Here is a 19,133-nt window from a genome sequence, read left to right on the forward strand (position 1 = left end):
TCAAAAGAAGCAGCTAGCACAGGTTAAAACTGGATCAGAAGCTAGTCCTTTATACCAGAGAGGATTGCAATAGAAACCATGATCAACTCTTTAGTTTGTTTCTATCATTAGTTTGACTTTGTTTAAGCTGATGAGATAGGACAGAAGCAGAAGCAGGTCATTTGTTGCTTAAATTCCAGTTCAGGTAAAACCTCTCTTTCATTCCAATTTGTTTCTGATCTGTGATCTTGCATATCAAAACTCATGATCTTTTACGTTAGATTATGGATATTCCGATTCTGTTATGTTTCATTTTTTGTTTCTAATAATTAAGAATAGCTAGTTACTAGCTTCAAGGCTTGCCTGTTTCCCATGAATTTCAGAATGAGATGAGTCTCGGAAATTCTAGGACAATATATTGGTTCGTTTAGTATGAGAGTTCAAATCCGGGTGATTCTAATTTTAATTTTAGAATCAGAACCATAATTCATGATTTTGAGTCCAAATCATGGTTCTAAAACAAGAAATAGAATCAAGGGTTTGAACCACTCAAAATTAAGGGGGTGATTCATGGTTTAAACATCATATCAAGATTTAAACATTGAATCGGAACCATCCTAACCAAACACTGATTCTAAATCAGATTTATAGAACTCTTACACCAAACAACACCTAAGAGACACCTAAGAGTTTTAAGTGTTCTATTGATTTCAATTTTGATAGTTATATATCAAAGCTCAGGCTCGAATTGTTAAACCAAACTTGTAGTTATTTTCTAAACACTTTACTGAAAATATGAGAAAATTTGAACCTTTTTTTTTTTAAAGTATCTTAACTATTTACATAAGGAAAATAATTTCTCAATAAAACTTCCTTAAAATATTTCTACATCACCCATCAGGTCAGACTCGTCTATACAATCTTAACCCAACCAACACTACAACTTTATGTGCTTGTTATTTAATATCATGCTTTTAACATAGAAAACATTTCATTTATGTGTTCATCTCTACCTTTTATGATAGCTTTGTATAAATATTATTAATAACATAAACATAGCACATGAAATTTTTTAGTATAAAGTAAGAGCCTAGCACGCATTTGTTTTATTTTTATTTTTATTTTTATTTTTTATTTTTTATTTTTATTTTTTTTTTTGTATATAAACAAGCATCACACAAAAATATACTATACTTGTGTTGTAAGTTTCTACTTACTTGACTTCCTTAGATGCAATCATGACGATGCTGAACGACTTAAGTTTGCTATTACATAAATTGTAATCCACCAATTAGAATTTACAAGGGCTTAACTGAGCTTTAACGATTCTTTACGAACTTGTTAGTTAAAACTCTCTAAAGATTTCGTTGAACAAACCGACTAACTAATATTTGAAATCATTATGGGGTTTTGATGAAAACTAATTAGTTAATATCTTCTTAGATATGTTAAACTTTCCTTCTTTACATTTTTTTTTTTTTTATTGTAGCACTATGAAAAACTAAAGACATTTTTTTAATTAAATAGGATTATAATTACATACTTTCATTATTGAATAAGACAGTTAAAATTTTTCGTATAAGGTGGAGACATAACGAAAATTTAGAAAAATTTAATATGAAAATACTTTTATAAAGTATGAGTTGTATGTGACGCCACTCACTTGGCAAGGTTCCGTGACAGGAAATATAAAAGAAATGACAACAATAGGATTGGAGTGGTGGAATATTGAGAATTTTCATTTTTCTAGCTGTTGCACCTATCAATTATGCAACTTATGTTTCATTAATTTGTTTACCATTTACGATTGGTGGTGCTGGCATATCTGTGACGATCAATTAGAGTCCTTACCGTTTCACTTGTGGTCTCAAAATTGCCAAGTGTCCACTATTTTTATTTATTTTTAAGTCATTAGTAATTTGTTATCTATAATATTACCTTCATGATCCATATGCGGACTCTACGTATGCATGTAGTTTGCTGGGAGCAGAGAAAATTAAGAAGCAAACATGGATAATGACTATGAGCGATGGGATTTATGGAATCTACGGTTTTGTGTTATCCTGAGCATCGTCCTACAGCCTACCTTAGCGCTCTTGCCATCCATGAGGCAGCGATACAAATCCGTCTGGGTGCACATATTGATCTGGTCCGTCTTCTTGCTATCAGATTGGATACCCGTTTATGCTCTTGGTCAAACCATCCAAAGCCCCAGTGACGTGAAGGACTCCAACTCCATTTCCGAAGAAAATAGAGAAATTTTTGTATTCTGGGGACAGTTTTTCTTGGTCTATCTTGGAACAACTGACAGCCTCTTGGATAGAGGTATTTGGCTGAAGCAACTTGCTGGGGTCATTCTACAGCTTGTGTTTACTGCCAATAGCTTGTTTATGCTCGTAGTAGCCAAAAGCCATAACCTACGGGCCGCCACGCTCCTGGTGTTCTTTGTGGGAGTTATCAAGTGCTTTGAAAGAGTGAATTCTCTTCTCAATGCAGGCTTTGAAAGTTTTGGACAAGTTTTGTTGCCCAAACCGAACCCCGGACCTGACTATGAAGAGGTTGTCACGGCATTCTCAAGGACACCAACGACGGGTGCGCAGGTGATCCGAATGCCGTCAGACCGGATGAATATGACGCTGCTTAACTCTGAGAACTCCAACACAGAATTCAATGATTTCCGATTGAAGGAAGAAGCATATTCAAACTTGAAGGCATTCAAGGTCCTCTTAGCTGGCTCTTCTGTGAGCTTCGAGGATCGAGAAAAGAGCAGGGAGTTTTTCCTGAGACTTAACAAATCAGCTAATGCTTTTAGATTAGTTGAGTTAGAGCTCAACATCTTGAACGATTTTCTCCATAACAAGGCGGCTACAGCACAGAACAGGGTTGAGGTCTCTTTGCGATCTATTTGTTTCGCCTTTATAATTGCTGCCTATATATTGTTTTACGTAGCTAAGAAGGATGATTATAGTGATACTGATATTAATCTTACCTACCAATTGATGGTTGCACCCATTTTACTTGATATCACATTTATACCAACGCTCATCCTTTCTAAACGGAGCTCCCTTTGCGGAGAATCATCCTGGAGAAAACGTATAGCTGCATTTATGCTGAAACAAAAAAGATGGTCCAGGTCAGTCTCCCAGTATGATATGATCAGCTATTGCCTAGGTAGCCGCCCAAGGCTAGTACTCTGCAGGTTGATTCGAAGTAATTTTCATCTCGAAGGATATATAGACAGGACGAGAACAGCCTTTGTTTCTTCCGCAGTTCCTGTCACTAAAGATCTGCAGGATTTTATTTTCAATGAGCTCAAAACAAAATCTGAGAATGCAGACAATTTAAAGGATGCGGCAGAAGCATGTTCACAAAGGGGTAGTTCAGCCCTCTTGCGGAGTAGGAGTACCACTCCCGAGTCTACAAAACTTAAATGGAGCATTGAAGAGTTCGATTATATGAAGAGCCTTCTCCTTTGGCACTTGGCCACCGAGTTCTGTTATCAGCTTGATCAGGAGGAAGACCTGTTGTCAAGCACTCAAAGAGAGCATAAAAACATTTGCAAGCTTGTCTCAGACTATATGTTTTATCTACTGGTCACACAGCCCAAAATGTTGCACCCAGATCTTGGAAATTGGGGCGTAACCTTCCAAGACACTCGGGCAGAGGCCGAAAGATTTTTTGAAAAGCACTCAATATTGCGCCATTTGGAGGCCTGTGAGAAGCTGAATAAGGTAGAAACACCATACAGATCGGCTAAAGTGAAGGGAGACATGAGCAAGTCTTTGTTGTTTGATGCGTGCATCCTCACTAAAGAGCTAAGAGCTATGGAGCAGAAGAGGTGGGAGGTTATGGCCAGAGTGTGGGTAGAATTGATGTCTTTTGCTGCCATTAATTGCCTGCCCGCCATACATGCGCAGCAACTAAGTAGAAGCGGAGAACTTTTGACTCACATTTGGCTACTGATGAACCATCTGGGTTTGGGAACGCAGTTCTTTGAACAGGAAAGGGAACATGGAAAGATATGAGATATAAGCAGAGGAGATGAGACCTAGAATGTTCACTGGATGCTTAGCTTCAAGAACTATTTTAGGGATGAAGATTATGTTTATTATTGAGGTTTCTTATTATGCTTGGATTGTCTTTATATATATTTTCACTAGGCTTCTATTGGTATCCTCTTAGTGTTTGCAGTGGGAGAGGTTTCGAGTTGATTAGATAAAACCATATTACCTCATGTCACATTCCGGTTGTTCTCGTTTGGCCTTTGATTTGATAGGTTCTACATAGACTCGATTATGTTGTGTTTCAGCGGACTTTTGAGTTGATAATGTAGCAGATTATTGGAAATTCTCTCTTTGACTCCATCTATATTCTTTTTCCACTCTTCATCTTTTTCTTCTCCCCAAAGTTCTCTCTTTCCACGTCCTACATCACTTTTACTACTAGAACTAAGCCACCTTCTGCGTTAATGTTAACAGTGTGTTGAAAACTTGAGAAACCTTGGGACTTTTGCTTTTAAAAGAGAAAGCAAGCTGTCCACTTTAATCTGAGGAAATATACTTTAACATCACTGAAACCCAATCAAAATTTGCAAAAATAAATTCACCATCTGAACAAATTAGGTCGACAATAAGAATAGAACATAGATCTTTATACTTTAAACATAGACATGACAGTTGAGAAAACATGGAAGATGAAGAGAAACAATTATCTCTCCATAATTACATGAAAGCTGGAGTAAAAACATTAACTTGATTGGTATCAAATAAGTTGGATTGAGGTTAATATTTCTCACTGTCGGATTCATCCGATAGCCTAATGATCATCCCCTTCTACCCACTTCCATCAAGTTGTCCCATAGAGAGAATGTGTGCCATGTATTGCTGTAAGCACACAGATGAAAATGAGAAATGTGCAAGTAAGTGCCATGGAAATCAAATTCTTAATGCTGACACAGTAAAACTTTAGAAAGTCAAAAACATTTGAATCGTCGAATTATATTTATGAGGCAGGACCATCTACTATGAACTACGAAGATATTGAGGAGTGTTTTAGAATATCAACTTTCAGGTCAGCATGCTGATACAGCATAAAATATACACCAAATTTATTAACAAATGAAATACAAAAGAAACCTCCACCGATCACCTCGAGATAATGAGAGAAGACATATCTTCATCTCTAGATTCTAATATATTGAATAAGAATAGAAAGCATATCTTAAGCAGACTACAACACCACATGTAACACCCACAACTGTCATTGTTTGTATATACCATTTGAAAGCAAATAAACAGTTTGATAACCTTTTGACAGCCCCAAAATTCCCCAAACCGACTTGGTGGGCTTGAGTTAGAAACCGAACCCTGCTAAACTCTACAATCTTTCAGAAGCTTGAAACTCTTGGTTACTCACCGGAAGGGGGCCCTGCGGAATTGAACCCCAGACCATGTGGGAGCAAAACCACAGGCCTGAGCCTGACTGCCTCAAACAACCCTCATGCTGGGCACTTGTAATAGAAATAGTTTACTGATAACCACATCCAGTTCATTAACAACTAAAGGTTGAGAAGCATCGTTCTAGAGGGACATTGAAAGAAGTAGAAACCACCGTATCCATAAATCTAAACTAGTTATTCACGATCTGAGCGTTTAAATTTCTGCTTTTGCGGTCCTAATTGATAAGGAAACTTAAACAAATTCAATTTCATGATTTGTGGGATTTGTAAATGGTTCATTTTTTTCCCCTTAAACATTTGTGACTCTAGGAGATTTGTTACTTCTTTCCTTTTCATGTATACCTTGTATTCAAGTCTATATTGTACCTTATGACATCAATACAAATAGTTCAACCATTCACAAAATTCAATCTTTCTCAACCTATCATACTAATCTCCATAAAAAGTTGATAATCTTGTTAGTTAAAGTGAGTTATTTACTTTGACTGGGGACCAAAAAAGACAAAAAAATAAAAAAAATAAAAAATAATAATAATAATCAAATGTAGTCCATAACACAACATGAAATAATCAAACCAGACCTCACTCTAAAAAACAAAGATATAAAACCAAGTTGTTATTATATGCATGAAAAAGATGACACGTTCTTGAAGTAGATAGGGAAATAGAACAACTTACAGAATGGTATTCATATGCTGAATTTCCCTGACGGTTGAAGTGTTTAGCCATGATGGAGAACTCAATTGAGCCCCATTCTTCCGTTTCAAAGCAATTCCCAAGCGCAGCTTTGTACAACTACAGAACCCAAAATAACAAATTATATGTACACACACACACACACACACATATATATATATATATATGCAAGTGTCACTTAATCAAACAACTAATCTGCAGTCTCAAACCTTTGTAGTGTCCACCAAAAGCTCCGTTCCAGCTGGGTAGGACGCATAGAATTGATCGCCTCGAGAATACCCAGCTCTAGTTCTGCAAAACCCAGAACCTAAAACCCAAATAAACACAAAAAAAAAAGACCAAAACTTGAAGAACAAAAAGGAGTACAATTCAACTCACGTATTGTTTGTATAGGCGTAGCTCAAGCCCGCCGCGAAGAAGTAGAATCCGGTATACGACACAATTCTTCGGAGCTTCTGAATCTTTAGAAGCTCCACAAAGCCGTCGTATAGCCTCATCATCGCTGGTCCAAAGCGAAGATTTTTTTTTTTCAGGTAGGCATTTAATCAAACACCTGGTGTGCTTTTAAGTAAATGGCCAGAAAATTCCCACAGTTTTCGACTGTACTTCCGTGGATTCCAATGCCTCGAGAAGAAGAAGGAAAATGGAAACGGCAAATCCTTTTCGTTTCGCACGTCGCTGACACAAAGAAGATAGTCCGACGAGATGGTCTTGATTTCGGGGGGTAATCTTCACGAACAGCCTTCAGTCCATCTCCAACCAAATTTCTGTGAAAAATGCTTAAAAGACACTAACTGTGCTAAGCACCACATTTCACCTGTAAGTCCCACACTATGAAGCTCACTTTAGATTGCTCGCTAGTGTCTTATAACATTATTTTTTCTCTTTTAGGTTTTTTAGTAACTTATTTTATAGTTATTTAGAAATTAAGGGTGTGTTTGGCTATCTAAAAAACTCAAAAAAAAATAATTTGAATTTGAATTTTATTTAAGTTTATGTTTTTTAAAGTTTGAATTCGAGATTCTAATTTTATTTAAGTTTATGTTATTTTAAGTTTGAATTTGAGTTTGAACTCGAGTTTGAGACTAAAACTCGAGTTTAAGAGCCCGTTTGGTTAGAGGATTCATTATCTGATTCGAATCATGGTTCATTGTTTGCTACAGTATTTTCTCTCACAAAAAATACACGTAAATCGAAAATAGTTCTAATCTCATGGTTCTAATCCATGAACCAAACGGGATCTAAGTGTCCCCTTCAACTCGAGTTCAGAAACTCAAACTCAAATTAATGAATAATATTTTTTCTATTCTTAAAAATACTATAACTTTTTCGTTTTAATCTTGATTGAGATGATTTTTTTTATGCGTTGACAACGAAAAGACGAATAAAACCTCACCCATATACCCCATTAAAAGTTTTCATCACCATTTAGTTTTTTTTAAAATACTATCTAAATACAAATTTAAGTTTTGACTCATTCAAACACAAACTCAAAAAAAGATTCTTATCTCAAATCATAACTCAAATGTACACAACTAAACACAAACTCAAGTTACAACTTCAACTCAAGTTATAACTCAAATTCAACTCAAAAACTACACTCAAATCACACTCCAAAAGAATAGGCTCTAAGTATCACTATCTAATAGAAACTGGACCTCACCTATAAATCTTACACTGTGAGACTCACTTTCGATTAGATGATGATGCTTACCGGTGTCTATAATATTGCTCTTTCTCTTTTAGATTATTTACTTTTTATAACTTATTTTATAGTTATTTAGAAAGTATATCATTCCTTTTAATCTCATCAAAATATAACTTTAAATTACAATTTTCTTACAAGTCATACCTTTAAATTATAATTTATATATAAACTTATACCTTTTCGGTATTATAGTTTGTGAAATATTATTTTTATAAGTGAGTTTGTATATAAAGATGGCAATAAGACGAGGCGGCGGCGGGGATTTCCCGTCCCCATCCTTGCCTATATCCCTGTTTAAAAAGAGAGGGGTTGATATTGGGAATTTCTCGTTAGTAGAGTAGAATCTTCCTCATACCCGTCTTAATCTCAATCTAATAAAATAACGCATTTCAAAAAATAAGTTGAATTCACTATAAATTAAAATCAAAGTTAATGGTTGCACAAAACAAACCAAATTCTAAACATATAGAAACTAAATCTTAGTATTAAAACATCAAGAGGAATAATTATGTTTTGAAAGTTAATATTATACATATTTATTTACATGAAAATATACAGTTATATGAATGTATATCGGGGCTGTAACAGGACGAGGAGTACTTCCTCTATTCTCGCCCCGTTACAATTCGGAAATAAGTTTTTGTCCCCATTTTTGCCTCCATTCCTAATTATTATTCTGCATTCTCACTCTTTTCGAGGCGGGGCTTGCGGGGTTCATTCTTATAGGAAAACATGTCATCTTTATTTGTATATAACGCCCATCTCTATTTACAAATAATTACATAATCACCTTTTAAGAATAATTTGGTCATTTAACAAGTCAACTCAAGTTTTGAGCGAGAGGAAGTATAGATTTATGTATTAATTTGAATTCAAAGATATGCTTTTGATAAAATTAAAAGTGGATGATATACTTTTTAAATAAATATAAAATACATGGTATGAGAATATAAATAATCCTTCTTTTTTAGAGAATGAGATAAAAATCTCTAAAAGTGTTTGAGTTTAAATTTTTATCTTTTGAAGTCTTTACACTTAATTGATATTTTTTTTAGTCAAATAACTATATTAGATAAAAAGATAATAAATAAGAGTAACGAGTAAAAATGTGAAAACATACATTCTAAGGGCCCATTTAGCTCATACGTTTAAATTAATGATTCTTAATTTTAACATTTAAATTTTAAATTTTTTATAAGAAAAATATATAATTAAAATTATGAGTTTAAACTCGTGAAATAAATACGTCTTAAAATTAAGTTAAACAATTTTCTCGATTTTTTTTATATGCTTCCTTCGTATGTAAAGTTCTCGGTTTTTTTTTCCCTAGAGAATCGCTTTCTACTTTCGGTTTCGAGTTTTTTTTTTTGTTTTGTTCTTTTTTTTTTCTTATCCGTGACTTATACCCCTCCCTTGTAATTATTGATGTCGTTTGTCAGTATTCTACTGTTGTCTTGTCATTTTATGCTTTTGTTGCCGTTTTGAAGTCCCAGTATTGCTTGTTTTGTAGTCCCAGTATTGCTTGTTGTTTGCGTCCTAATCCCTATAATCGTCTTTCTAGTTTATTGGTTATATTTGTATATATTTTATAGTATTTTCAACTTTATTTATCGTTTTCCAGTTTTGATGTCGTCACATACAATATGTGAGCTACTATAGCAAGTTGTGATTAAAAAAAAAAATCAGCAAATTTACAAAATAAATAAATAAATAAGCAAATTTGCATGCCAATTGCTAACGATACCCACTCCATAAATAGGCGGTGTCGTAACTTCATTGGGGTATCACGTGTATCAGTTGTAAAAGAGACTAATTTAAGAGAAGTGAACGAGAAGACAAAAATATAAAGAAAAGAAAAGAGAGAGAGAGAGAGAAATGGAGAGAAATCTATATGTAAAAAAATGATTTTTTTTTTTAATGAAAAGAATAAAATTAACGCTTACTCTTTATCTGCATATTTTGTTAGTTAATTCCTTTCTTCTTAATATTTTGCCTACCATCTACAACGTTTCTAGTTTTGTGCCGTTTAGTTACACCAGTAAAACTCGTTTTGCATCAGTATGCAGTGCAGTCCCCTTAAGAGTAATGGAGCGTTCTCTATTGTTAGAAACTTTATCAATATTGTATACAGCGAGTCACCGAGGCTGTGAGAGGAAACCATCGTTTGAAACTCAAATAAGATCTCCAACATTGTTATTACTTATTATATCCATCCGAGATCTCGAGGAGCCAACGACAATTTTCTATTAACCACTCCCAGTCCCAAGTCACAACAATATTCAATACAAATGAGGATTTACTGTAATTTTAATTATGGTTCGTGGATAATAATTTTTAATTTTTTATAGTATTTTTTTCTCATAAAAAAATTTAAATTTTAAAAATTAATAATAAATCATGATTCTAAATTCACAAAATAAACGTCTTATTTATTATTGCAACAACTCTGTACTTCATTTATTATTGCAACAACTTTGTAGTTCTTTAATTTATTGACCGAACAAGGCACATGAACTTGAATGTTTAACATTACATATCACAAAAAATCCTTTAACAAAAACTATATTTATGACCAACTGCAACTACTTCGAAACTTGAGTCTGAAAAGTCAATGTTAATGGAGCCCGGAAGTTCAACCCACCATAAACTCGTTCTTATATAATATATTTATATAATTATGATATAGAATATAATAATATTATTAAAATAGTAACTGAAATAATTAAAATAATAATTATATTATATTATATTATAATATATATATGAAAATGTTTTTAGTCCGGCAGCAATTATTTATCTGACTTATCTGGTAAGTGATTTTCAGTCGTTGATGAAAATGGACGGGTGGGATTCATCACATCCTTACAGAAGCATTCACATGTGCTAGCTTCCGTACACTGCAAGTGGCAGCTTTTATTGGCCATGTGTTGAATGAAGAGAAAAGGGAGAAGGAAGAGTGAGGTTGGTGGCCACGTGTATATGTGAGAGACAAGGGATGATGTGAGAGACAAGGGAGATGGCTGCAAGAAAAAAATATATTAAAAAAATGTGAAACCCAATTAAAAAAAAGCTCTTTTTTTGAACAAAACAAAGAGAGCCTTGATTAGCGAAAAAAAAGAGTGAGGCTTAATCGTTTATGGAGGGGGAAAGAGCTCAGTAAAAGCAGCAGCTTTTACAGTTTTACAGTAGGCGAAAAATATAAGGATCGTGTATGTAAAATTTCATTATTTTTTGACGTCGTTTTTATTTTATTTTATTTTTTAAAGATGAAAAAGAAAGAAAATCATAAAAAAATAGAATATTCATCAAAAAAAATGTGCCACTTATTGCATTAATTGCTAAAAATCATATATTAATTTTAGAATGTAAAAAATAAATAAAATTGTACATTTTTTACCCATCCCGGCCCCTGAGCTGGCCCCTGGCGCGCCCCACTACGTGAGCCGGCGGCTTTTTGACAGGTTTTACTTTTTTTGTCAATTTTTGAGGCAATTTTTTCTGGCATGCCTAGAAAAATGTAAGGATTGTGTATGCAAAATTTCATTATTTTTGACGTCGTTTTTATTTTATTTTATTTTTTAAAGACGAAAAATAAAGAAAATCATAAAAAATATAATATTCATAAAAAATAGTGCCGCTTGTTGCATTAAATAAAAATCAATATCTATTATATATAATAAATGTGATGAAGCAAGCACGTGTCAACTAATTTTTATCTCTTTATAGTACCCTTAACTATTTATATTTTTTACTTATTTGTTATCTACTATTTTCTCTTACTTAGGGCTTGAGAAAACAAAAGGGTTTAATTTGTGTTTCCATTTATGTTATTTACCTTTTGTACTTTTTATTTACGTGTTATGTACTAGTTTTGTGTTTCTATTTATGCCCTTATAAATTTTTGTATGTTTAATCTACTTGTTATCTATTGTTTTATCTTACTTAAGTCTTAAGAAAAAACGGTTTAAGTTGTGTTTCCTTCTATGTTCTTCACTTTTTGTACTTTTTACTTATTTGTTATCTACTATTTTCTCTTACTTAGAGCTTAAAAAAAGTGATTAAATTAAATAATATTTGAATTACGTTCTGAACGTGGCTTCCGAATCTACAAAACTCACCCCATCAAAATAAGCTGTGCGGTCTAAATGTTAAGAAAAATAATAGAGTATGACGATTAGTTAGAACTTATTTGTTTACATCATAAAATTATTTTTCTAATAGACAATAAATATAACAGTTAAATTCATGCAATTGCACGTGCCTACTTTTACTAGTTTCTTAAAAAAATAAAAATATTTTAAGACATTAAAATATTTAAAGGAAAATAATAAAATAAAAAGTTCATGATTTTTTTTCTAGATTTATTAGATTTTGATTAAGTAAAAGAGTACTAATGTCATTTTACATCATAAAAATCAACTTCAGAGTACCAAGAATATATTTTTAAAAATGCTGAGGTGTCATTTTAATATTATCAAGAACACAAGATACTAAAAGCATATTTCGCTATATACATTGTCGCTTACGTTCATTAACATGAAATACAACAAATCAGTCAATATACATATTTTTATGCTATGTGTTCACTTAATTGCTATAAAAAATACATATTTTGAGGATTAATATACATTGTCGTTTCTTATAACTTAACATATACATCTTTATATGTAAATATACACACCTTATATATAAATATACATGAAAATGATAGAATTGTACATCTGCCGTTTCAGTCCGGCAAACAGTAACCGCCGGATTAAAGACCTTGCCTATATATATAATTACAATATAATGTATATTTATTATTATATTTAATATAAGTGCAAACTCTTCAATAACTACCCAATTTCAATCAAGAACACTCCTTAACACTTAAAATAATTTACTAAAAGAAGAGAAAATAACACTTAAAATAATTACTTTTTTAAATAAAAAAAACACACACACAGGGGATATTTGGTTTGAGGATTTAAACAATAATTTGAATCATAGTTCATAATTCGTTATAATATTTTTTCTCATAAAAAATATATATATAAATTAAAAATAATTCTAATTCATGAATTAAACCTCTCTTAAAGAAGTTGAAAGCATTAACTATTTTTGGCTCCGTTCATTTCGTTGATTTGAGTTTAGAATTCGAGTTTTTTTACAGTAAAAAGCTCTCACAAACAATCACATCTAACTTTTTTGCTATAATAAAAAACTTTCACATAAAGTCATATCTCAACTCGAATTAAAAATTAGAATCAATGAACTAAACGGACCATTTGTTTTTAGTTTAACAAAAAGCACGTGCAAAGCACTGTTTTCTCTATGCACGTTCAGAACACTTGCGATCATGTACACGAGTGACGCGACCAATAATTGTACCACACGCTTTGCTTTTAATTTCATATTTCCCCGCTCCTCCTGTCAGTTATCTTTTGGCAACTTGCACTTAAAAGATTCCCATTCTCATCAAACCCTTTTTTGTTTTGTTTTTGTTTTTGGTTTTTTTTAGAGCTTGACATTTCAATATTACTACTATTGACTACATAGGATTTATTCTTTTAGAGTAACTCTTAAACAAAATTTAAACTCATTACCTTTATTGTTTGTAAAATTTGAATTTAAATTTAAGTTTTAATTCGAGTTTTGAACTAAAATATGAATTTAAGTTTTCTCTTTAATTTAAGTTTTTAAATTCAAATTCAAGTTAATAGATAATATTTTTTCTATTATTAAAAACGTCATAATTTTTTTATTTTAATTCTGTTTGAAATAATTTTTTTCTATGCATTCACAATGAAGAAACGAAAAAAACCCCACTCACATACCCTATTAAAATTTTTTATCACTATTGAATTTTTATTAAAATAATATCTAAATACAAATTCAAGTTTTGACCTATTCAAGTACAAACTAAAATAGATTTTTAATTCAAATTATAACTCAAATGTGCACATCCAAACACGAACTTAAATTTAAATTATAACTCAAATTTAATTCAAAATGTATACTTAAATTATTATAACTTAAAAATATAACCGAACAATCTCATAATTTTTTGCCCTTTTTTTCCCTAAAATATTGATAGTTTTTTGCCGCCCCCCCCGGAAATATCGGCCACATAGTGTTAGTAGTATACGCAATGCGAACTGCCCAAAACACTCACAAACTAAAAAAAAAAAAAAAAAAAAACCCTCACCACTACTCCAATGAAGTCAACGCTCTCCACCACCCTCCTTTTCCTCTTTCTCACCGCCATCACAGCGTCCTCCTCCTCCTCCCTCGTCCCATCCTCAGCCGTCCCCACCAAATCGGGCTATCTCCCAGTCACCCCTTCCCTAAACTCCTCCTCCATCTTCTACACCTTCTACGAGGCCCAATCCCCCACCCACCCCCTCCCCCAATCCCCCCTCCTCATCTGGCTCCAGGGCGGCCCCGGCTGCTCCTCCATGATCGCCAACTTCTTGGAGCTCGGCCCCTGGCGCGTCAATTTCAACAGACTCCCCCACGAACCCCTCGCTCTCCAGCCCAACCCCGGCTCCTGGAACCGCCTGTTCGGCCTCCTCTTCCTCGACAACCCCGTCGGCACCGGCTTCAGCGTCGCCGTCACCCCAGACGATATTCCCAAAGACCAGACCAAAGTTGCCCAACACCTTTTCACCGCGATCACGAGGTTTCTCGCTGAAAACCCGGGGTTCAAAACCCGCCCCGTTTACATTACCGGAGAAAGCTACGCCGGGAAGTACGTCCCGTCGATTGGATACTACATTTTGGAGAATCCGGGACGGGCGAGCAGGGTGAATTTGGCCGGCGTGGCGATCGGGAACGGGTTGACTGATCCGGTAACCCAAGTGGCTACCCATGCTTTGAATGCTTATTTCTCTGGTTTGATAAACGACAAGCAGAGGAGTGAATTGGAGAAGCTTCAATCTGAGGCGGTGAAATTGGTAAACTACGAGAAATGGGGCGAGGCGACGGAGGCGAGATCGGGGGTTTTGAGGCTGTTGAGTAACATGACGGGTTTGGCGACGTTGTACGACTACACGAAGCAGAAGCCGTACAAGGACGAGATGGTGGAGGAGTTATTGAGAAACGACGAGGCTAGGAGGGCGTTAGGGGTGAAGGGAGATGTCGTTTTTGAAGTTTGTAGTGACTTGGTTGGGGAAAAGCTGAACGACGACGTGATGAAGAGTGTGAAGTATAAAGTGGAGTTTTTGGTGAGGAAGCTGAGCAAGGTTTTGCTTTACCAAGGGTTTTACGACCTGCGGGATGGTGTCGTTTCGACGGAGGCCTGGGTGAACACGATGGAGTGGGAGGGGTTAAAGAGGTTTTTGGGGGCGGAGAGGAAAGTTTGGAGGGTGAATGGAGAGCTTGCGGGGTATGTGCAAAGATGGGGAAGTTTGAGTAATGTTGTCGTTTTGGGGGCTGGGCATTTGGTGCCTACAGATAAGCCTTTGAGTGCTCAAGCCATGATTGAGGATTGGGTTTTGGGTAAAGGGTTGTTTGGGGGTGAACAAAAGGAGAATTATCATTGTGTGTCAAGGAATTTCTAGGGGCCAAATGCAATTTAGAAGTGAGTTTTGTTGGTGGATTGGTTTGTAATTGTATGAGTTAGTGAATCAAATAATGGACATGCACGATTTAACATTTAGTTCATAGATTCAGAACTATTCTTGATTTATGTGTATTTTTTATGTGAAAAAATACTGTAACGAATCACGAATTATGATATAAATCACATGAATACACCAATTAAGAATCACGAATTATGATATAAATCACATGAATACACCAATTAAACGCATAAAATATAAAGTGAATAAGAGAATAGGTGATCCATGGAAAAGGTTTATGAATTTATATTAGTTACGGAATTTGTATGTACATTGACATAATATGTGTTTGGAAAAAAAAAAAAAAAGTTTTTCCTGGATCTTTGTCGATTTAACGATCCCAAAAAGTTGTTCCATACACAGTTTATATATTTCATTATGTTATGCTCATGTATTGCGGTGTTGGGTTCTATTGGGAATTCATTCTCCCAATTTATCCTAAGATGCATTAATTTGTAGTCTAAGGTCTCGCATATGTTAAATCTCTTTTAAAATATACGCTAAAAAAATGGGTCTTGGATTTTGGAGTTTCTTAAAAACCGTCTCTTGAACAAATTTTTTTTTTGAAGAGTACATAAGATTAGTGACTTCAATAAATCAAGTTCTTAAATTAAAAAAAAAAAATCTAACATTTCCACCCATTCTTTGGATGACGCAAATTTTGAATTAAAAAAAAAAACAAATTTTAAATGAAAGAGTAAAGGAAGGACAACTAATGTAACGGCGCTTGGAGGCGGATTTGTGAAGAGGAAAATTGGGAAGAATAAGAAAAAGGAATATTCGGCTTTTACAAGAGGTTTAGAGAACCTCCAAAAAGACCAAACAAAATTCCGATTCCAAAACCACCCAAGTAGCACAAAACCCGTACTATGATGCCATTTTGAGGAATTGATGTGCAGGGCTAGAATGGCAGGGCACCCTGTAGAGCACCTACAGGTTTTTCAGAGCCACTTTTTTCATATCTGCTCTCCCCTACTTGCCACAGCCCAAAAATTCCTTGTGTTCTTTTGGGCAGAGAGAAAATGCTTAACACAAAAATGCAACGCTTACCTGATTCTAATTGACCACGGCTACTTCTTTCATGCTTTTTGCTCATACGATGAAAACCCTAGTGGCTATTTATAGAGCACCCCATATGATAAGGGTTAAAATGAGAGAGATCTATTTGGGCTCAAATCTCAATCTCCTCTGGGGCTTCCTCGCTCATCAGCGGCCCAAAACTTGTGAAAAGAACAAGCCCTTCTAAATTTAATGTCTAAAGAATACGAGTTGTTTCACTTTGGTTCTTATAATTAAAAATAGAGAGAAAGAGATAAATAGATCAAGATTTAAAATGAATTAAAATTAATAGGTTAATAGTTTACATAAGTTAATAAATATGCTAAATTACTGTTTTCGTCTATAATTTGTCTGATTATGAACCATAACTTGACAAATTATTCACAATTTTTGTCTATAATTTGTTTCGCTATGAACCATAACTTGACAAGTTTATTCATAACTTATTTGGTTATGAACCATAACTTGACAAGTTATGACATATTAATTTCTATAACTAAAAATTGGCCTATATATTTTTTTAAACTTTTCATATTGGTCTGTTTTCTACTATTTTCCTTAAAAATAGTATAAAGCTGACCCTCGAGCTTATCCGACATTGTAATTTCAGTACTTCTATCAATTACACGTCAAACTTCTAACAATTTTACAAACATGTAGATCATATGATTTGTTTCTAAAAGACACTAATGTGGATGATGAAGATGCCGGTCTTACGAGCAAAGCAGGAGGAAGTATCTCTAGTTTTCTTTTGAATTTTTAAAATTTTAAAATTTCTTTGAATAAAGTCTTCGTTTTCTTTGAAAATTTCTCAGAGGTGATTGTTTTATCAAAAAAGCCAAGCGTCTCTAATAGCTCAAAGGAGTGCTCACGGAAAAGAAAATGTTTGTTCTCAAACATTTCATGATTTTTGTGATAATGATTCCATAGAACAACTGCCATATTTGTAGGCATGAGTTTAGAGCAATTAAAGATGTTGAAGCCAACCCACTGATGAAGAGAAATTACTGACTTTGAAACCTCACCAGAAATCTCAAAAAACCAAAAACAAAGTTCTTGAATATTGAAAAACCTAAACTACAACTTTTTAATACTTGCAATAATTGAATGTGTTGCAACAAGTTCATGTTCTTTTAAATTTGAACTCGAGTTTGGGACTAAAACTCGAGTTCAAGTTTCCTCTTAAACTCGAGTCCAGAAACTCGAACTCAAATTAATGAACATTATTTTTTCTATTCTTAAAAATGCTATAATTTTTTCGTTTTAATCTTGATTGAGATGATTTTTTTTTCTATGCGTTGATAACGAAAAGACAAATAAAACCCCACTCATATACCCTATTAAAATTTTTCATCACCATTGGGGTTTTATTAAAATACTATCTAAATACAAATTCAAGTTTTGACTCACTCAAACACAAACTCAAAAATATTCTTATCTCAAACTATAACTCAAATGTACACAACCAAACACAAACTCAAGTTACAATTTCAACTCAAGTTATAACTCAAATTCAACTCAAGAACTACAGTTAAGTCACACTCCAAAAGAACAACCCTCAGTCTCTTGACAAACGAGCAACAAGAAGATGAATAAGAAGTGGAAATCCAGAGCTATGACAGACCCATAATTAGCGCCAATCGGAGACGATATCGGATATTTTGGCGGAAGAATTTCTCAAGTTTTGAGATTTCTAGTCGCGGGAAAGGGTGGTTTGTGCTTGCACCTCGTCGGGGGAGGATTGCCATCGGAGGAGGGGGCGTTGTTCATGCTAGCGCTATTGGAGTAGAGGGCGAGATATAGTTTTAGACTCGAAGGAAAAGATTTGAAAGTCTTTTTTTGCCCCCTTTTGTCTAAGCAGAGCTTCTCGAAGATGGGCGATGAGGGAGTCGTGGGATTGGACCAGCGAGGCAAGGGGAGAGGTAGAGAGTGAGGATGGTAACGGTCACGAGATTCCACGTGGTGGAGCTCTGTTGGTAGGTTGGGCGACAACCACCGAAAAATGAGAAGAAACCCACCAGCGAAGTAGAAGGAGAGGAGGCAAAGATTAAGAAGTCAACGTAAAGGCCTCATTTAGTACTTAAATTCGAGTTTTTAATTTAAATTGAGATGTAATTTTATGTGAAAATTTTTAATTATAACAGAAAAATTAAATATAATTTTTTATAAAAATTTTGAATGTGAGAGCGATAAGTGTGTTGTCTCTATTTTAAGTGTGGTAATCTTAATTTTTTATTTTTATTTTTTTGACCATTTAATTAAAATTTGAGGTGTAACATTTGTACACTATCCGTAAGATAAATTGGTTCAGCTTACTGTAGACATACTCGTATTTAATATCATTAAAAAATTTAAAAGTTTTATTGATTAAAAATACAAAGATTATTTTCAGTGAGCCGTTTAATAAGACTAATATTTTAACTGTTAAATTTAATTAAAATTAAATTAAATTAAAAAACCCGTAGAATAAATAATTTTTAATAACAATTAAGGGTTCGTTTGGTTGGAGGATTCAAACCATGTGATTCGAATCATTTTCAATTTACGTGTATTTTTTGTAAGAGAAAATATTATATCAAACCACGAATCATGATTCAAATCAAAAAATGAATCCCTCTACCAAACGCTT

At 33.8% G+C, this 19,133-nt stretch overlaps 3 protein-coding genes across 3 annotated transcripts; 2 read left to right on the forward strand and 1 right to left on the reverse strand.

Moving 5' to 3' along the window:
- On the forward strand, positions 1-4,341 carry LOC21400352. The gene is made up of 2 exons (XM_010103417.2): positions 1-184; positions 1,956-4,341. Exon 2 carries the CDS (start codon positions 1,989-1,991, stop codon positions 4,002-4,004), a length of 2,016 nt encoding a protein of 671 aa, XP_010101719.1. The 5' UTR covers positions 1-184; positions 1,956-1,988; the 3' UTR covers positions 4,005-4,341.
- Positions 4,342-4,602: 261 nt separating this feature from the next.
- Positions 4,603-6,978, reverse strand: LOC21400353. Its single transcript, XM_024169105.1, has 4 exons — positions 6,512-6,978; positions 6,343-6,424; positions 6,116-6,232; positions 4,603-4,862 (listed from the first exon to the last, which is right to left on the reverse strand). Exons 1-4 carry the CDS (start codon positions 6,631-6,633, stop codon positions 4,812-4,814), a joined length of 372 nt encoding a protein of 123 aa, XP_024024873.1. The 5' UTR covers positions 6,634-6,978; the 3' UTR covers positions 4,603-4,811.
- A 6,947-nt stretch (positions 6,979-13,925) lies between these two features.
- On the forward strand, positions 13,926-15,503 carry LOC21400354 (serine carboxypeptidase-like 50). Its single transcript, XM_010103419.2, has one exon. It carries the CDS (start codon positions 14,042-14,044, stop codon positions 15,383-15,385), a length of 1,344 nt encoding a protein of 447 aa, XP_010101721.1. The 5' UTR covers positions 13,926-14,041; the 3' UTR covers positions 15,386-15,503.
- The last annotated feature ends 3,630 nt before the right edge of the window (positions 15,504-19,133 follow it).

The sequence above is a fragment of the Morus notabilis genome, unplaced genomic scaffold (assembly GCF_000414095.1).
Source record: "Morus notabilis unplaced genomic scaffold, ASM41409v2 Scaffold109, whole genome shotgun sequence".
Taxonomy (NCBI): domain Eukaryota; kingdom Viridiplantae; phylum Streptophyta; class Magnoliopsida; order Rosales; family Moraceae; genus Morus; species Morus notabilis.

Excerpts from the sequence above, each read along its gene's own strand:
- LOC21400352 (XM_010103417.2), top strand. The coding sequence starts at position 1,989 with ATGGATAATGACTATGAGCGATGGGATTTATGGAATCTACGGTTTTGT.
- LOC21400353 (XM_024169105.1), bottom strand. The coding sequence starts at position 6,633 with ATGATGAGGCTATACGACGGCTTTGTGGAGCTTCTAAAGATTCAGAAG. Across the intron at positions 6,425-6,511 it reads TACGCCTATACAAACAATAC|AACTAGAGCTGGGTATTCTC; the intron begins GTGAGTTGAATT and ends TGGGTTTTGCAG. Across the intron at positions 6,233-6,342 it reads TTTTGGTGGACACTACAAAG|TTGTACAAAGCTGCGCTTGG; the intron begins GTTTGAGACTGC and ends TGGGTTCTGTAG.
- LOC21400354 (XM_010103419.2), top strand. The coding sequence starts at position 14,042 with ATGAAGTCAACGCTCTCCACCACCCTCCTTTTCCTCTTTCTCACCGCC.